Source organism: Anolis sagrei, chromosome 3 (assembly GCF_037176765.1).
Source record: "Anolis sagrei isolate rAnoSag1 chromosome 3, rAnoSag1.mat, whole genome shotgun sequence".
In the NCBI taxonomy this organism is placed as follows: Eukaryota; Metazoa; Chordata; class Lepidosauria; order Squamata; family Dactyloidae; genus Anolis; species Anolis sagrei.
Genome location: NC_090023.1, coordinates 8070479 through 8089680, shown reverse-complemented (window position 1 = coordinate 8089680; position 19202 = coordinate 8070479). Strand labels below are relative to the sequence as shown.

The following is a 19202-nucleotide window of genomic DNA, read 5'->3' as shown; positions in this document are numbered from 1 at the left end:
GATTAGCATTGAATGGCCTTGCAGCTTCAAAGCCTGACTGATTGCTGCCGGGGGGTGGTGGTTATTTATTATTTATTTGCAATATTTGTATACTGCCCTTCTCCACCTAGAAGGGGGCTCGGGGCAATTCACAGTGTTGGTGTCCTTTGTTGGGAGGTGTTAGCTGTCCCTGACTGATTCTTGTCTAGAATTTCCCTGTTTTTGCGTGTTGCTCTTTATTTACAGTCTTGATTTTAGAGTTTTTTTAAAAAACACTGGGAGCCAGATTTTGTTCATTTTCATGGTTTCTTCCTTCCTTCTGAAAATGTCCACATGCTTGTGGATTTCAATGGCTTCTCTATGTAGCCTGACATGGTAGTTCTTAGAGTGGTCCATTTCTGTGTTCTCAACACGGCCATACAGCCTGGAAAACTCACAGCAACCCAGTGATTCTGGCCATGAAAGCCTTCGACAACAGATTGTTTGCATATTACTACTCTTTTTCTAATCTATATAAATAAAGATGTAACGTTCGTTTGTGGGACTGACATAATATTTGCAAGCATTTGCAAATACTGAGTAACGGACATAGGAAAACAGAACAACTAAACGATGGAATTGGACAATGTTTTTATTCAGGATGTATTGACTTATGCTTTTATTGCGGTTGTTGTGATTTTATTGCTGTTAATGTTTTTAAATTGTACTTGTGTTTTTGTGGCATTGAATTTTTGCCTTGTAAACCGCCTCGAGTTGCCGGAAGGCTGAGAGGGGCAGTATACAAATAAAGTAAATAAATAAACAAACAAACAAACGCAAAAAACCCTGGACAAATTGACACCAAAATAATAAAGTAAAATAATCGATATAAATAAAAATGTAATGTTCGTTTGTGGGATTAACATAACTCAAAAATCACTGGACGAATTGACACCAAAATAATAGAGTAAAATAATCTATATAAATTAAAAATGTAATGTTCGTTTATGGGATTAACATAACTCAAAAACCACTGGACGAATTGACACCAAAATAATAGAGTAAAATAATCTATATAAATAAAAATGTAATGTTCGTTTGTGGGATTAACATAACTCAAAAATCACTGGACGAATTGACACCAAAATAATAGAGTAAAATAATCTATATAAATTAAAAATGTAATGTTCGTTTGTGGGATTAACATAACTCAAAAACCACTGGACGAATTGACACCAAAATAATAGAGTGAAATAATCTATATAAATAAAAATGTAATGTTCATTTGTGGGATTAACATAACTCAAAAATCACTGGACGAATTGACACCAAAATAATAGAGTAAAATAATCTATATAAATAAAAACGTAATGTTCATTTGTGGGATTAACATAACTCAAAAATCACTGGACGAATTGATACCAAAATAATAGAGTAAAATAATCTATATAAATAAAAACGTAATGTTCGTTTGTGGGATTAACATAACTCAAAAATCACTGGACGAATTGACACCAAAATAATAGAGTAAAATAATCTATATAAATTAAAAATGTAATGTTCGTTTGTGAGATTAACATAACTCAAAAACCACTGGACAAACTGACACCAAAATAATAGAGTAAAATAATCTATATAAATTAAAAATGTAATGTTCGTTTGTGAGATTAACATAACTCAAAAACCACTGGACAAACTGACACCAAAATAATAGAGTAAAATAATCTATATAAATAAAAATGTAATGTTCGTTTGTGGAATTAACATAACTCAAAAATCACTGGACGAATTGACCCCAAAATAATAGAGTAAAATAATCTATATAAATAAAAATGTAATGTTCGTTTGTGGGATTAACATAGCTCAAAAACCACTGGATGAATTGACACCAAAATAATAGAGTAAAATAATCTTCTATATAAATAAAAATGCAATGTTCGTTTGTGGGATTAACATAACTCAAAAACCACTGGACGAATTGACACCAAATTTGGAAACAAGACACCTACCAGGCCAATGAGTGACCATCACTCATAAAAATACTGAAAAATGCAGCGGAAGATACTTTAAAAAGCCAAAATGTAAAAAATACATTACAACACATTCGCAAAACTACAAACACACATATATACAAAAATATACACACACAAAACATATACACAGACTGAGCCACAGCAACGCGTGGCAGGGGATGGTTAGTTTGTATATAAACATCAGAGGGAAACTTGGCTATTGCCTCAACATAAGACACTGCTGCTAAAGGTAGAAAATTAGTTCTGTGTTGAAACAAACACACAAAGATATAATAATCCACTGACTAGAGAGCCAGCAGAATAACTCCTGATGTTCCTTAATATTTACAGCCAAGCGTTATGAAGGACTTGAATTTTGCACTTCATGTCAAGCCTTCCAAAACTTGGAGAATATCATCAAAATAAAATGAAGGAATCCTCACTCAGGGCTGATAACGATTTCATGATGAGAATGCAATCCAAAATGTCTTTTAACATTATCGATATGAGGCTCTAGGTGCCTACCAAGGTATGCTCATATACATTTCCAAATTAAGTCACAAACTATACAGGTCCCCATTTTAAAGCAAACCATGTCTGTTTTTCAAAAACTAGTTGGTGCCAATACATTGCTTTGTTCCAAAGCCTATAAAATCTGAGCCTGGACTGACAATTAAAATGTTTGTCTCCATGCCCAAGAAGTCATTACATGCATTTTGCTCATCCTCAAAAACTTGAGAGAGTGTCGGCGAGCTCAGCTATTACACTCAGCCCCAACAATTACAAGGTCCACCACACTTTCCACTGGTAACTCATTAATCCCAATCTGTTGGAGTTTGTTTTTCCTGGCAGCCGCTTTTTGCTCCTTTGCCACAAAGCCAACACCGATGCTTTATAACTGCACAGCATTAGGAGGCCTATTAATTTGCCTTTTTTTTCCTTCTCGGCAATTTAGGTCTAATTGAATACATCAAGATGTAGGGCTTTCCAGATAAATATTTCCATTTAATAATAATAGAAGGAGCTTGAGTTACATGCAAGAATGATGTTGCTTGAGAAAGTCCACATAGCTACAATTATCGCATAGAGATGGCCAATGATTTCCTCTACCTCTGGAAAGGTCTCGTTACAGATCAATCATTCCCAGCAGCGAAGGGAAAGTTGGGGAAAACAAAATTAATCTATTCTCTCAAAACATGAGGCCTTTTTTAAAAAAAATGTATCTGGAATACATTTTGCAAAGCTATTGTTTCAGCATCTTTGTTTTCCAAAAACAGCCCATATCAATTCCCAGTTCATATTTCCAAATATTTGATAGGTATTTCTGAATTGTTACTGTTATAAAATGGCGATTTTCTATAATGTGCTAGAGCTCACGAGATGGACTTCAAATTCCATCATACCATACACCTCAAATATTAACTGAGACCAAAAAACAAATATAGGAACCGCGGGTTGATTGCAAATGTTTAACAGAGGACACATGGTTGAAAGGCCGGCAACAACGAATGAGTTCTCTCTTACAGAAGATGAGGTAAGGCATGTGGAAAGCAGAGCCTGGGCTGAATTTGCAGCTCTGCATCAGCCCACATATCTCTAAAATGAGACCCAGTCCATGCTTTGCAAGTTCCCCGTTTGTATGTACTTGTTTCTCGAAGAAGCTTGCACGCACCCCATAACTTTCCTTCTGACATCTGCCTAAGCGAAACCAAAGCAAAAGAACTCCTCAAACCTACCAGCTCATTGCTTGTAGACGTAAGCCTCAGCTTCTCTTCGATTTCTCTTCCTATTTTCTGAACGGTTACCTGAGTCTGTTTGATTGCACATTGGGCCCGGTGGAGCCTGCAAACAAATGCACAGACAGGAAATTAAGCATCATTTGCAAATAATTCTACAGCATTGAATGCAGGAAAGCTACGTATCATTGAGAACTGGTGGAGCAGAATGGCCATCAGAAAGAACTATGAATCAGAAAATCCCAGGTTTGCAACTCACTTATACTTATAATTCATAAAGTGGCCTTTGAGGAGCCATTTATTCTCAGCAACTCCAACCCACCCAGCCAGCAGTACTAGGATATTAATTCTCAACTCCCATTGCAGGTGATTTTTAACATGAGAACCAAATGCAGATAAAAGCACATTCTAAAGTCCCTATTTTGAGACATGGGGAAAGGCAGCCCTCTGCACCATTGTCATACCAACTCTCGTCAGAGTGACAAAAGACATTTCTCTCTAATCATTTGCTCAAAGCAGAGTCTCCCAAGCTGTGGCCCTTGGACCACATGCAACCTCTGCTCCAAGATGTTTAATGGTCCTTGACAGCACTAGAATCCCAACAGACATCTTTTTCTGGCCAAAATGGAATGGGACGTGCTGCTCCTGAAATCCTGCAATTTAAACATTTATCTTTTGAATAGGTTACAAGGCCTCTTTGAGCAGTTTAACATAAAAAATGCCCTATTTGGGGATCAGATTACCGTATTCCAGGGGACTTTGGGTGTTTCATTTTATTCTTCATATAGTCTAAGTGATGTCTGCACCAGACTAGCATGATGTAGTGGTTTGAGCATTGGACTATGACTCTGGAGACTGAGGTTTGATTTCACACTTGGCCATGGAAACCCACTGGATGATCTTGGACAGAGGTCCTCAAACTAAGGCCCGGGGGCCAGATGCGGCCCTCCAAGGTCATTTACCCGGCCCTTGCTCAGGGTCAACCTAAGTCTGAAACGACTTGAAAGCACATAACAACAACAACAATCCTATCTCATCAGCCAAAAGCAGGCCCACATTTCCCATTGAAATACTAATAAGTTTATATTTGTTAACATTGTTCCTCATTTTAATTATTGTATGGTTTTTAAGTGTTTTTTTATACTAAAAATAAGATATGTGCAACATGCATAAGAATTCATTCATATATTTTTTTCAAATTATAATCCGGCCCTCCAATAGTTTGAGGGAGTGTGACCTGGCCCTCTGTTTAAAAAGTTTGTGGACCCCTGATCTTGGAGATGTCACACAACTTAGCCCCAGAAAAAAAAAACCATGACAGTTTACCTTGTCATAAGTCAAAAATGATTTGGTGTTGGAAATAGCAGCCTTCCAAGCCTCCACTAACTGTTTGTAAATGTATATAACTATTAACCTATATTGTATGTACATGTTGGTTTGCCAATTTGACTGTACTTCTTTGGTGTGGAAGGGGCTTCAGACACAGGACAACATTTTCGTATTTAATGCTTTTAGACCTCATTTTATTGGAGGTGGATGCAGTTTGTCTCCTTTCAGACTTCAGTAAGTACAGTTATACAGTTTGGACTATATCTATAAGCTTCAAGACATTTAACTATAAGAAAGGAGATTCCATCTGAACATTAGGAAGAACTTCCTGACTGTGAGAGCCATTCAGCAGTGGACCTCTCTGCCCTGGAGTGTGGTGGAGGCTCCTTCTTTGGAGGCTTTTAAGCAGAGGCTGGATGGCCATCTGTCAGGGGTGCTTTGAATGCAATATTCCTGCTTCTTGGCAGGGGGTTGGACTGGATGGCCCATGAGGTCTCTTCCAACTCTAGGATTCTATGATTCTATGACTATGGATTAGTATGCTGAATATATACGAGAAGTTTGTTAATAAACCTGATATGTTATTTTTCAAAGAAGACTTTGTTTTTTTAATCTCTGGGTGCATATTTTAACTAAGAGATTTCAAGGGAGTGTATATCTTTTGGGCAACTGCAAACTGCAGCTTCAAAGAAACAATCATCCTCTGATAACCAAATATATATTTGTAGTGGCATGTCTTTATCTTTGGCAGTTTAAGGCATGGTTCTTCAGTTTCACAGCTGAGTTACCTGTGTGCCATTACATGAATGCTTATGAATATAACTTGCTCAAAGAGTTGACTTCTAACAAAGTCATGCTTTCCTTGACTAGTGGTTTCAAAAGGTGGTCTCTATGTTCACATTTGCCAAACGGATGTGACATCATTTTTACCTTTTCAATAAGGTTATGGCGCACATATTTCCAATAGGTTATGGAATTTCCAATAGAGGGTGCATAAGAAGCCTGTGTGACACTACAGTAATGCTCTCCAACCTTTGGTCTGACAGGTGTTTTGAGTTTCAGCTTCCAGAATTCCTGATCATTGGGCAAGTTGCCCAGGGCTTCTGGGAGTTGGAGTCCCAAACACCTGGAGAGCCACAGGTTGGATTGCCCTAGTGCAGTGGTTCTCAACCTGGGGGTCCCTAGATGTTTTTGGTCTACAACTTCCAGAAATCCCAGCCAGTTTACCAGCTGTTAGGATTTCTGGGAGTTGAAGGCCAAAAACATCTGGGGACCCCAGGTTGAGAACCACTGTCCTAGAGGATCCCACCGAAGAAAGCTGACTTCCAATCTACTTCAGCTACCCACCCCTTGATTCCGGCCATGAAAGCCTTCGACAATACATTACCCACCCCTTGTTTAAAGCCAATTCTCGTAGTGATTGTAACAGCAATGCCTTTAGCAAGGCATTCTGCAGGTTAAATATAGTATTTTTCATTCTCACTCTCATCCATCTGTAGTCTACTATCAATACCATAAGTTAGGTGGACTACGCTTGACAAAAATCTCTCTTGCTTACTCTGCAATCTTCCTTCTAGGTGTCTAATTACTACAGGGATTGCCAGATCTAAGAACTGAAAGCCTGAGTATGGCATCTCTCCTACTTTCCCTGGCTAGGGATACTCTGACACTATCAGATGTGAACAGATCCAAGTGAGAAATCATATAACATATTACTAATGCATCTTCAATGTGCATGAACCTTGCCATGGATCTGTCTACACCAGGAGTTGGGGTAAGAGTGGGATTATCCCACCACCCTGTTGCTCATTAAACAAGTCCCTTCTCTGTTGCATGAAGATTGGCCAAAAGCTGACAAAGGGATGGAAACCTATCCCTAAAAAATGCCAAATGTATTGAATTTCAGAATAATTCTATTACACAAGATTCTGAATTATCTGTCTGAGATGGATATGCATTTTACAGTAAACTGCCTAGACCCCTGTATCATAAATCAGTTCAGTCTGCATATTACCGAGACACTTCCCAGACTCTACAAACCCCATGGTAAAAGGTGCCACCTGCAAACAGTGACATCCAGTTACTGTCAGAACATTTCAACTATCTCATTTCAAGGTTCATATTTCCTCCATACCTTCTCCTCTGACTTGCTCCAATGATGCAGTTTGGATTACTCTCAAATTCTATTAAAACGAACCGCAAGATAGGCTGGGTTTTGCATTCTAACAAAAAGTGTGATTAACAAAAACTCAACCGTCTACATACTCAATTTTCTGTTGCAAAACACAGACGTGACCATTTGAATATGTAGGCTAAACAAAGGTACTTTTTGAAAAACCATGGGCCATTGCCTTCAGAACCAAGAACAGCTAAAGCAACTACGCTTATGCTAACATAGAGGTTGCAACTAGACATGGCATGTCTAGGAGACATCCTCCCAAAATAAGAAAATCTGGGGGAAAGGATTTAATTATGTTTTAGGTAGGGTTCCTCAGTGGTAAATTCTCAGAGATTTTTTTTTTAAATTCTTTCCACATGCATTCCTGGAGAATAAACATGACTGTCAGGAAGAGTCAATAAACAAATGATTCATGACAACATTTAAAGGTAATCATTATCAACCATGGGGTAATTGTGACTTATGAAACATGCTCATCTGCAAGGCCTTTAATTCAAGAAAAAAGAATGTATTTTCTTTCTTTTCTTTTTTTACAGCATACAGTCACAAGTTCCAGGCCTGTTCTAGTTGAGTCTGCATCCTTCACATGCTCAGAAAACTATTTATTTATTAATTATTATTTCCGGCATTTCTATCCCGTCCATTTCAACCCCTGAAGGGGGGCTCAGGACGGCTTACATTCGGCAATAATTCGATGCCATAGATACAAAAAACGACAACATAACAATAGTTTAAAAACAATAGATAAATCATTAGGTTAAAAGCAGTTAAAACATTTGTCAACACCACGAAGCCAGTCCAGTTCAAAGCTCTGCTTACGAGGAAAGGGAAAGATATTCACCATGCAGCCTGATGTTCTATTTCACACACTTTGGTAACAAAATCCACCAGCTCTAGGTAGTCTGTTCTTTCAGATGCTTAACTTTCTTCACATCAACTACACTCACAACAATTTCCCTTCTGCAGACACTACCTACACTGACATAACTGTGCCAGTTATGCAATGCTTCAACAGAAATCTGGCCTTGGACTCTCATGTCAGAGCATACACCTCCACTAAAATATGCCATCGTTGATTATTATTAATTTAATTCCAGGCCAAACTCCATGTTTGTTGAAATAGAGGTCCAAGACCTTTGCAAAAGAGGAAAATTTGAATAAAAAGGAAGTATTTTCTAACCTGGAGAACATCTCTCTTGAAATCTCTTGGTCCTTCACCATTGTCACCTAAGGACCTAAAGCAGTGGTTCTCAACCTGTAGGTCTCCTCATGCTTTCACTTTCAACTTCCAGAAATCCTAACAGCTGGTAAACTGGCTGTGATTCCTGGGAGTTGTAGGCCAAAACACCTGGAGACCCACAGGTTGAGAACCACTGACCTAGAGTGTCCTACAGAGAACATTTTAATCAAATCCATGAATAATCAGATCAGCAAAAGTCTATTAAGCAAATGTAGAGGGTTGACTGTAATTTCATTACTTGACATAAGGAACAAACATATGAGTGGCAACCTGCTGCAGGTTCTCAGAACACATTTTCAACAGAGCCTTATAGTCAAGCAATAAGGATATCGGGAACACAGTTAGATGGACCAAGGGCTTGATGGACAGTGACACAAATAACTTATTTATCAGCTCGGTAAACCATCTCACCCCATCACAGGACTACATCCATCCTACTGTGGGCACACTAAGTTATTAAGTTACTAAGAACGTTTTGCACTTTCCTGATCCTCAATCCATCTGCTGACCTCTCTCTACTGGATGGATACCCCTTATGGGTGAGAACACACACAGGTTCCAAATCTGGGGTCCATAATTCTGTAATTCAAGCCTTGTTCTTTACACCATGCCAAGGGACCATTCCTTGTGGTTAAAAGCACAGAAGCAGGTGTAAATTAACACAGGGTGATGTACATTGACTGTGTAGGACATACATTTTCTCACTACTTCCTGAACACATTTTGGTCTTTCAAGGAAATGGGATTTTATAAAATCAATCCAAGGCCTTCACATTTGTAGAGCACTAGGCATACATGGCTGACTGATGGATTTGAGGTTGGAAAGGCATTTCCCCACCCCTGAGGTCAGTCTGACAGGTGACCCTGCAGGGCGCTTTTCTGGCCTTCCTGTATACCACAGTTCATTTGTGTGATCTATTGAGGCACGTTACGATTTGTCATATACAATGGGGCTTTAATCGTTCAAAATGCTTTAGAGACCCCATTTCATTAATCCTCAGCAACCTGGGAGGCAAGTCAACATCATTCCCATTTTACATACGAGAAACTGACAGGAGGTTGAGATTTACCCAGAGGTAACACAGACTTCAGAACCAAGATGAAATCTGAACCCAAGCCTTCTTGGCCAGGGCCCAAAGCTCTAAAGCACTGGACAACCGTGCTATTACCATCAAGGGTACAATTCCTTTGGCTGACAGTTGAGGCAAGGCTACTCTTCCCTTTCTGCTCTTTGCTTGCAAGCCTTGGGAAATCCAGATGTGAACTGTTCTGGACATGAATCTCATCATGGTATTTTCTGCATGGATGTAGCAGCTGGAGTAAGATCTGAAGGTCTTCCAGTTCACCAATGTAGAATCAATCACACACACACCAAGAACCCCTGGAATTATAAAGTTGAATGGCAGCAATTTCACCATCTTGCTTGGGCAGAGAACCAATGCCTGCTGCAAGCTGATCCCGTATCCTCCTAGATGGTACAGGGAAATCACCACTGCCCCATTGATAATGGAGTGGTTGCAGCTATCTAAGACTAGATTTCACCCCCCTTGTCTCTCCCAATATCTTTCCTCTTTATGTAATGACTAAAAATTATGTATAATAAGAGAAGACGGACTGTGGAAGTCACTCCATACCACTGTTTTTCACTAAACAGTGGTATAGACATCTTTCAAAAGAACAAAAACACTTTCTTGGTTTTGCCAGTCTTGGCCACATGGACATCAATGCTAAACTAACTTAAACAGTATATGAACTACTAAACGATACAGGCATTCATTGAGTAAGAACAATACGGTAGATTAAAGCAAATGTTCCACATAAGCAAGAAGCAAAGTGCAAAGTTCACTTGACATTTCAAAGTACTGTACTAAAAGGAAAATGAGCATGGCTTCGCATGTGCTCATCCACTAAAATGGTTTGAATTGTCTTGTCCTTTCTTCAGAAGAATACACCGACACTACAAAGGTTAGATGGGTGTTTCCTATTATATCAATACACTTGGAGTATGTAGCAAGGACTGGAGAATGGTTGCTCACCTTATAGGAGGCTATGCATCAACAACTGATACCTAGATGTCAAAACCTTGTTAGCTTTGTGGAATTTTCCCAGTACATGTGTCTGGGGAAGAAACACAGTAGAGTCTCGCTTATTCAACATAAACAGGCTGGCAGAATAAGCGAAAATGTTGGATAATAAGGAGGGATTAAAGAAAAGCCTATTAAATGTTAAATGACATTATAATTTTACAAATTAAGCACCAAAACATCACGTTTTACAACAAATCAACAGAAAAAGCAGTTCAATACATAGTAACCTTATGTAGTAATTACCGTATCTATGAATTTAGCATCAAAACATTGCAATGTATTGAAACAGCTATGGATCTGGGCAGAGGCAGATTGCGTTGGCTAAAACAACTCCTTTGTTACGCCAACTCCTTTGGCTACCTATCAGCTTCCGAGCACAATTCAAAGTGCTGGTTTTAAAGCTCTAAATGATTCTGGTCTAGATTGCCTGTACGAACATATCTCCGGCAATGAAGTTTAAGATCTTCAGGAGAGGCCCGGTTCTCAATCCCACCACTATCGCAAACGCAGTTGATGGGGACAAGGGACAGGGCTTTCTCAGCAGTGTCCCCCTGCCTATAGAACACCCTACGTAGAGATATCAGATTGGCCACCTCTCTCTTGTCTTTTAGAAGGAAAATCAAGACCTGGTTATGGGACCAAGCGTGTGATCAGTGAGCAGCAAGTGGAAGAAGATCACACAACTCATGGCAATGAATTGATCCAGTCTGGTTTTTGGATTTCGATTTTAAATGATGTGTCTTAATCAATTGTTTTAATTGTTGTTTCAATATTTTTAATATTTTGATTGTACTCTGGTTATTTTTTTGATGCTAGCATCGTATATTAGGCCTCCCTGAATCCCCCCTTCGGGGGGAGAAGGACGGAGTATTTATATAGGAAATAAATAAATAACAAATAAATAAAACAGAATGTTGGATGAGCGAAGGTTGGATAAGCAAGGCTCTACTGTATATCACTTAAGCCAGCTGCCTTCCTAGAGGTAAGAGGTCTTATTTAAAAATCCTCACTACTGGGTTCTTCTTCATCCCCACTGACTGTTTGTTCTGATGGCTGGAGAAACTATTTTCCAACCAACTGTGCTTGTATTGTCAAAGGCTTTCATGGCCGGAATCACTGGGTTGTTGTAGGTTTTTTCGGGCTATATGGCCATGTTCTAGAGGCATTCTCTCCTGACCTTTTGCCTGCATCTATGGCAAGCATCCTCAGAGGTAGTGAGGTCTGTTGGAACTAGGAAAAAGGGTTTATATATCTGTGGAATGACCAGGGTGAGACAAAGGACTCTTGTCTGCTGGAGCTAGGTGTGAATACTTCAACTGACCACCTTGATTAGCATACAATGGCCTGACTGTGCCTGGAGCAAACATTTGTTGAGAGATGATTAGATGTCTTTGTTTGTTTCCTCTCTGTTGTTGTGCTGTTGCAATTTTAGAGTTTTTTAATACTGGTAGCCATAAACCCTTTTTCCTAGTTCCAACAGACCTCACTACCTCTGAGGATGCTTGCCATAGATGCAGGCGAAACGTCAGGAGAGAATGCCTCTAGACCATGGCCATATAGCCCGAAAAAACCTACAACAACCCAACTGTGCTTGATGAATCAATGACTTGGTTTTCATCTTTGTCTTTCTGTTTCTGATTTCTGGCTTTCTAGTTTGGACATTGCTGGGTTTTTTTTATATTAAAGGTGGAGGCACTCTCCTGGCAGTTATAAGGCAACTGGCCACCAGCCCTTCCTATTTATTGGGGTAGAGAGAGTTGGGTGGCTGGGAATTACAGAACTGAATCACAGGTTGGATTCTGTAAGGGATCCCAGTCAAGACACAATGTAAAACTCCATGCAGAGTGCATCCCTTTTCAAATGCATACTGGGATGGGCTGCCTTGAGTCACAGTATTGGGTTGTTATAGGTTTTTTCGGGCTATATGGCCATGTTCTAAAGGCATTTTCTCCTGACGTTTCGCCTGCATCTATGGCAGGCATCCTCAGAGGTAGTGTGAGGTTGACCTCACTACCTCTGAGGATGCTTGCCATAGATGCAGGTGAAACGTCAGGAGAAAATGCCTTTAGAACATGGCCATATAGCCCGAAAAAGCTTTTTCAGTTGCTGAGCAGACTTCCAGATCCTAGAGTTGCAAAATAGGAGGTCCTGGCAGCTGTAGTGTTCCTGCTTTATATTTAAGAGGCAGGTTGCAGAAAATAATTGTGACCCATCCCTTGTTGTTCTTGTTATGTGCCTCCAAGTTGGCTTCAACTTATGGCAATCCCACTGTAGAGTTTTCTTGGCAAGATGTATTCAGAGGGGATTTGCCATTACCTGCTTTCAGCTGAGAGTTTGACTAGCCCAAGATTACACAGTGAGTTTCCAGGGCTGAGTGGGGATTTCAACTCTGGTATTCCAGAGTCTTGGTCCAACTCTTAAGCCATTATACCACACTGGCTCTCATTGCGAGTGAGATATTGTCCATATGTTTTTCTTAGGAAAGCTACATTCCATTACTCAATTAGTGGCCATTTGACTTGACAGCACTAAGAAGATGAGTGACAAATAGCTAAATCTTCTCCTTGAGTCTGGGAGGGACCAAGTGCCATTAGATTCCTCATGCCAAGAACACTCCATCAGTAGCCAATGTGCCTGGTCTATTTTTAAGACACAAGACTGGAATCCAAGAATTTTTATGGCTTCCTGTTCCATGGCCTGGTGTCTTCTTTGCTACTGCACCCTCCCTTCTGGCTTCCTCCCAAAAAGCTGCTCATGAAGCTTGGAGAAGAACCACAAGAGAAGCTTGCGCTGTGAAAAAAAAAATTAATGATTCCCGGGGAGCCATTTTCTCCTTGCAATCAGAGTCTCTAGAAGCTGGACGATGCCCATGAGCTCTAAATCTGTTTCTTTTCCCTCATGTTGCATCTCTTAGATTGTAAGCCACCATGGCAGGAAGCCACTCCGTTCGATCCTTTCTTTAACAGTTAACACCAGTGATCGTTCACTAGACAGTCAATTTAGGAGATACATTCGTGCACAGAAATTTGCATGACCAGGTAATTCTGAGCATACTGGGACAGTTCAGGCATACACACTGTTCTTGCTGCCAACAATGTTTAGAAATCAAAATGTTTACACATCCTTTTCCTATGCAATCTAAAACATTTCATTAATAGCAATTCAGATTATATCATATACATCATATTGTGTCCATGCTGCAAAATATATGCTAGCCAAATATTTAGATTCTTCATTTTAGCAAAACATGCCCAACATTGGTTGAAGGTATATAATTGGAAGACTGTTTTCTGATATTTTTGCTTTGCATTATGAACTTTTGTCTTTGTATATCTTTGCAATAAGGTATTTATTACATTCAGTTTCATAATGTAATTATCGGTTTTACACCACATGTACTGTAGTTGAATTGTTTATTATGGACTGTTTCTTAAATATGAAGAATTCTCTTGTTTTGTATATAATTATTTTCATAATATTACTGTATTAATAATGCTCAAAATAATGCTCAACATCTCTTTCAAAAAAGGATTCCCTGCATGATGGACACTCCCAACACGTTGCATAATTGGGAGGCATGAAACAGATCTTTCTTGGAGCAAAGCAAATACTGTTGCATGCTGGTCTTCTTTAACGACCGGTATGTTTATTTCACTGGGGAATTGCGCAATTGTTCCACCTGACAAGCCAACACACATTGCTAGAAGTCTGAACATTTGTTTGCTTCCATTCAGTTCTGTCTTTAATTTCAACCATTTAAGACTTTGGTGTTAAAGGATTTGAGGACACTCCCACCAATCTGATTTTAGCTTGTAAAGTGCTTTTCCAGAAACTGTCCCACATTTTAAGCTCCAAAAGCAGGATGAAGACTAGTTGTTAAGATGAAGAAAGCAGGTGCAAGTTGCTTCAAAGCCTCTGGGCTTCCTGCAGTAGATATGGCTTTTGAGGCCCACTGCTGGTCAGCTGGCCCTTTCTGATTTCAATGCATTTACCCAACTTTGAATAACATACTTACATCCTGTCGTGTTTGGCAAAGTTTCCATGTGATTTGCCAGAATGTTTCCAACAGGAAGGCTAAAAATAAAAAGCTTTGTTCCAGATGCAGCTAAGAGACCCATTAAGTAGTTAGATCAGAATATTACACTTTGCAAGAAGGAGTATCGTGTGCTCTCTCCCAACGCCAATATCAATTCTATTTATCAAATAATCCTGCTCTTACTATATGCCTAAGGAATTCACCATCTACAGTATCACAGCATACTCATTTCTGAGTACCTTGATAAATACTCTGTTGGGTGGCCCAACACATTTCCCATCTATACCTTGCACATATGTAATATCTCTATTTTAGCAATCTGAAGAGTTTTCAACCTCACTGACATGGTTAGTGAAATGATGCCAAACTGGATATTGGAACTCATTTCTATTCATAATGTGCATACTGCCTTTGCTGGAGAAGAGGGTCTACCATGGATTGCCAAAAAGACAAATAAATGGGTCCCAGAGCAAATTAAAACCAAGCTCTCCCAAAAGGCCAAGACAACTAAATGAAGGCTGTAAAACTTTGGCATCAAGAGAAGCCAAGATTTATCAGGAAAGGTAATAAGGCTTGGTTAGACAGTAGGCATTAGGAAAAGGAGGTGGCTGCATTCCAATTGGACAGAATCAATCTACAAAGCCATGGTTGCCCTTAGTCTGTAGGACCTAAATAGAGTTATTAAGGATATAATGACTTAAAGGTCTCTAAATCTTGGGGCTGCCAGAAGAAAACGACATTTAACAATAATAATATGGCATCTTTCTTCCAAAGAGTAAGAAAAAAAAATGTTAGGTCCTAGAGAACACGGGGTCTTGTCAGCTCCACAGAGGGTTCAGGAGAAGATGGCTGACACAGATCCATTTGTCTTGATTCAGATGGTTCTGGGAGGGATATAGAAAAATGTTGACCATTTCTGCTACTTTGGCAGCCACCTCTCCACAAAAGTCAATACTGACACTGAAATACAACACCGCCTGAGCTCTGCGAGTGCAGCATTTTTCCAAATGAAGCAGAGAGTGTTTGATGACCCAAACAACCGTAGGAATACCAAGGTGCTTGTTTATAAAGCTACTGTCCTCCCAACCCTGCTATATGCCTGCAAAACTGTCTACAGACGTCACACTCAACTTCTGGAACGATTCCATCAGCATTGCTGCCAAAAAATCTTGCAAATCTCTTGGGAAGACAGGCAGACAAAAGTCAGGATGCTGGAAGCATTGAAGCAATGCTCCTACGCCATCAACTGGACTGGCCACGCTATCCGAATGCCCAATCAACGCCTCCAAAAGCAGTTACTATACTCCGAACTCAAGAACGGGAAATGTAACGTTTTTTGTTTTTCATTCGTTCAGTCATTTCCGATTCTTCATGACCTCATGGACCAGCCTGTGCCAAAACTCCCTGTAGGTCGTCACCACCCCCAGCTCCTTCAAGGTCAATCCAGTTACTTCAAGGATACCATCCATCCATCTTGCCCTTGGTTGGCCCCTCTTCCTTTTCCCTTCCATTTTCCCCAGCATTTAATTGTCTTCTCTAAGCTTTCCTTTCTTCTCATGATGTGGCCAAAGTACTTTATCTTGGCCTCTACTATCCTTCGCTCCAATGAGCAGTCGGGCTTTATTTCCTGAAGTATGGACTGGTTGGATCTTCTCGCAGTCCAAGGCACTCTCAGAACTTTCCTCCAGCACCACAAAAGCATCTATCTTCCTTCGCTCAGTCTTCCCTATCGTCCAGCTCTCACATCTGTAGGTGATTATGGGGAATACCATTGCTTTAACTATGCAAATCTTCATTGCCAGTGTGATGTCAGTGTAATGTTGGTGGACAGGAAAAGAGATTTAAAGATGGGCTTAAAGCCAACCTTAAAAATTGTGGCATAGACAATGAAAACTGGGAATCCCTGGCCCTTGAGTACTCTAACTAGAGATCACCTGTGACCAGCAGTGCTGCAGAATTCGAAGAGGCACGAATGGAGGGCCAAAGGGAGAAATGTGCCAAGAGGAAGGCACGCCAAGTCAACCCTGACTGGGACTGCCTTCCACCTGGAAACTGATGTCCTCACTGTGGGAGAACATGCAGATCAAGAAAAGGCCTCCACAGCCACCTATGGACCCACCGCCAAGACACTACACTTGGAGGACCACCATCCTCAGGCTACAAAGGATCATCTAAGTAAGTAAGTAAGAAAACCCTACTGGGTTTTACCCATACTGGGTATGGGAAAACTTCAAGTTCTCCCATACAAGACTACAAAAGCCTAGGGATCTACAGAAGAGGGTCCTCTTTTTGATTCCAACATTTTCAGAGGCATGTCCGCTGAGTATTTGAGTGAAGGCCTTCTTGGTATCTGGTTCAACTCTATGGAACTCATTATACGTCTGCCAATCAGTCTTCAACAACTGGCAGCCTGATATGATCAGCCGGGCATTTTAAACTTTCCAGTGAAACTCTAATAACTGTGTTTTAAGGATTTATTTTTCATTTAGTTCTGACTCTTTCTGGCTACATTTAAAGCTATACTGGGTTTCATTTTTATTCATTTGTACTTTGTTCTGTTAGCTGCTCAGCTTGGGGAGGTGGAATCGATGTCCTAATAAAAATACATCAAATTTAGTAATTATGGCTTAATAGCACGTTGAAAACATGTGCGCCATACATTTTTCTGATTTTTTTTTAAAAAAGGCTCCTAGGTTAGTGGCAATCAAATAGTGTGCAATTTTATATATTAAATACATATACAGGCAGTCCCTGCATTACAAACATCCAAGTTACAAACAACTCTTAGTGAAGAACAGTGGTGATACAACAGGAAGTGAGAGAAATCGACCCCTTGGAAGGGATGTTCACTCACCCTTTATAAGACTTATCATGGGGGGGGGGGGGTGTGTGTGAAATGCACCTGTTCCAACTTACATACAAATTTAACTTAAGAACAAACCTACATAACCTATCTTGTTTATAACCTGGAAATTGCCTGTAGTAGTAATGTATTTACCATTATATTAAAACCAGAAGATTTTCCTTGTAAATCCCTATCAACACCTAAGTTTTAGTATTCAGAGGAGGAATTTATTTTCTCCTTATCCAGTTTCTTCCCATCACACACACTTTTTATGAACAACCATACTGTTCCTCAGTAATCTCTGCTGTACGTCTGATAAAAAGATTTCCTATTTGTTCGTAAAATACACATAAAAAATTATTTGCAAGTCCCTAGCTCTTATTAGACCCGTTTTAAAAAAATAATTGTGTTTAAGAGACAGAAACATATTTAATATCACCCGTACCTGAAGGTACCCTAGCACTGCTGGTCACAGCTGACCTCCACTTAGAGCGCTCAAGGGCCAGGACTTCCCAGTTCTCGGTGTCTATGTCACAGATTTTAAGGTTGGCTTTAGGCCCATCTTTAAATTTCTTTTCCTATCCAGCAACATTACGTTTCCCGTTCTTGAGTTCAGAGTAAAGTAACTGCTTTAGGAGACACTGATCGGACATTCAGACAATGTGGCCAGTCCAGCGAAGTTGATGTCGTAGGAACATCGTTTCAATACTAGCGGTCTTTGCTTCTTCAAGCATGCTGACATTTGTCCGTCTGTCTTCCCAAGAGATTTGCAAGATTTTTCAGAGGCAACGTTGGACTGGGTTCAGTGTTGGGTTCAATGGCCCTTTGAAGGCAACCATGAGGCTGATGTGGCCCTCGGTGAAAATGAGATAAATATTTCTGACTTATGGTGATGAAATCCCATTTCACAGGATTTTCTTAGGTGAAGAATACTCAAGAGGTATTTTGCTAGTTCCTTCCTCTGAAATCTAGCCTACTGAATGATCTGATGCCTTTAGGGTATTTGGAACACACAGGGCCTTCTCGGTGATGGCCCCTCAACTCTGGAACTCACTCCCCAGGGACATCAGACATGCTCCAACGTTAGCAGTCTTTAGGAGGAGCCTGAAAATTTGGTTGTTCCAGTGTGCCTTCCCAGAATAAGGAAACTCCCAGCAATATGTCAATAAACGCACTTTAGTAGTGATCTGCCCTTGCGCTGTGCTACTCCGCTGCTGAGTATGCATACCCAGTGTGGAACACATCTCACCACACTAAAACAGTGGATGTGGCTCTTAATGAGACATGCCGCATTATCACGGGATGTCTGCGCCCTACACCACTGGAGAAATTACACTGTCTAGCCGGTATTGCACCACCTGACATCCACCGGGAAGTGGCAGCCAATAGTGAAAGGACCAAGACAGAGACATCTCCAGCTCATCCCCTGTTTGGGTATCAGCCAGCACGTCAACGACTTAAATCCAGACATAGTTTTCTAAGATCTACAGAGACACTCGCTGGAACACCCCAGCAAGCGAGAGTCCAAAAGTGGCAGGCTCAAACCCAGAACCTCAACCATTGGCTGATACCAAATGAGAGACTCCCCCCTGGACACACAGAGGACTGGGCGACTTGGAAGGCACTGAACAGACTGTGCTCTGGCAACACAAGATGCAGAGCCAACCTTCAGAAATGGGGCCACAAAGTGGAATCCTCAACATGCGAGTGTGGAGAAGAGCAAACCACTGACCACCTGCTGCAATGTAACCTGAGCCCTGCCACATGCACAATGGAGGACC

At 40.3% G+C, this 19202-nt stretch overlaps 1 protein-coding gene across 3 annotated transcripts in view; it reads right to left on the bottom strand.

Moving 5' to 3' along the window:
• The window catches only part of UVRAG (UV radiation resistance associated), a 145792-nt gene that overhangs the window by 75630 nt on the left and 50960 nt on the right, over positions 1–19202 (bottom strand). For all 3 annotated transcript variants that reach the window (XM_060771249.2, XM_060771250.2, XM_067466464.1), the window contains one exon: positions 3707–3812. In XM_060771249.2, the coding sequence (XP_060627232.2) occupies positions 3707–3812 (106 nt within the window). The remainder of the gene's footprint in view (positions 1–3706; positions 3813–19202) is intronic.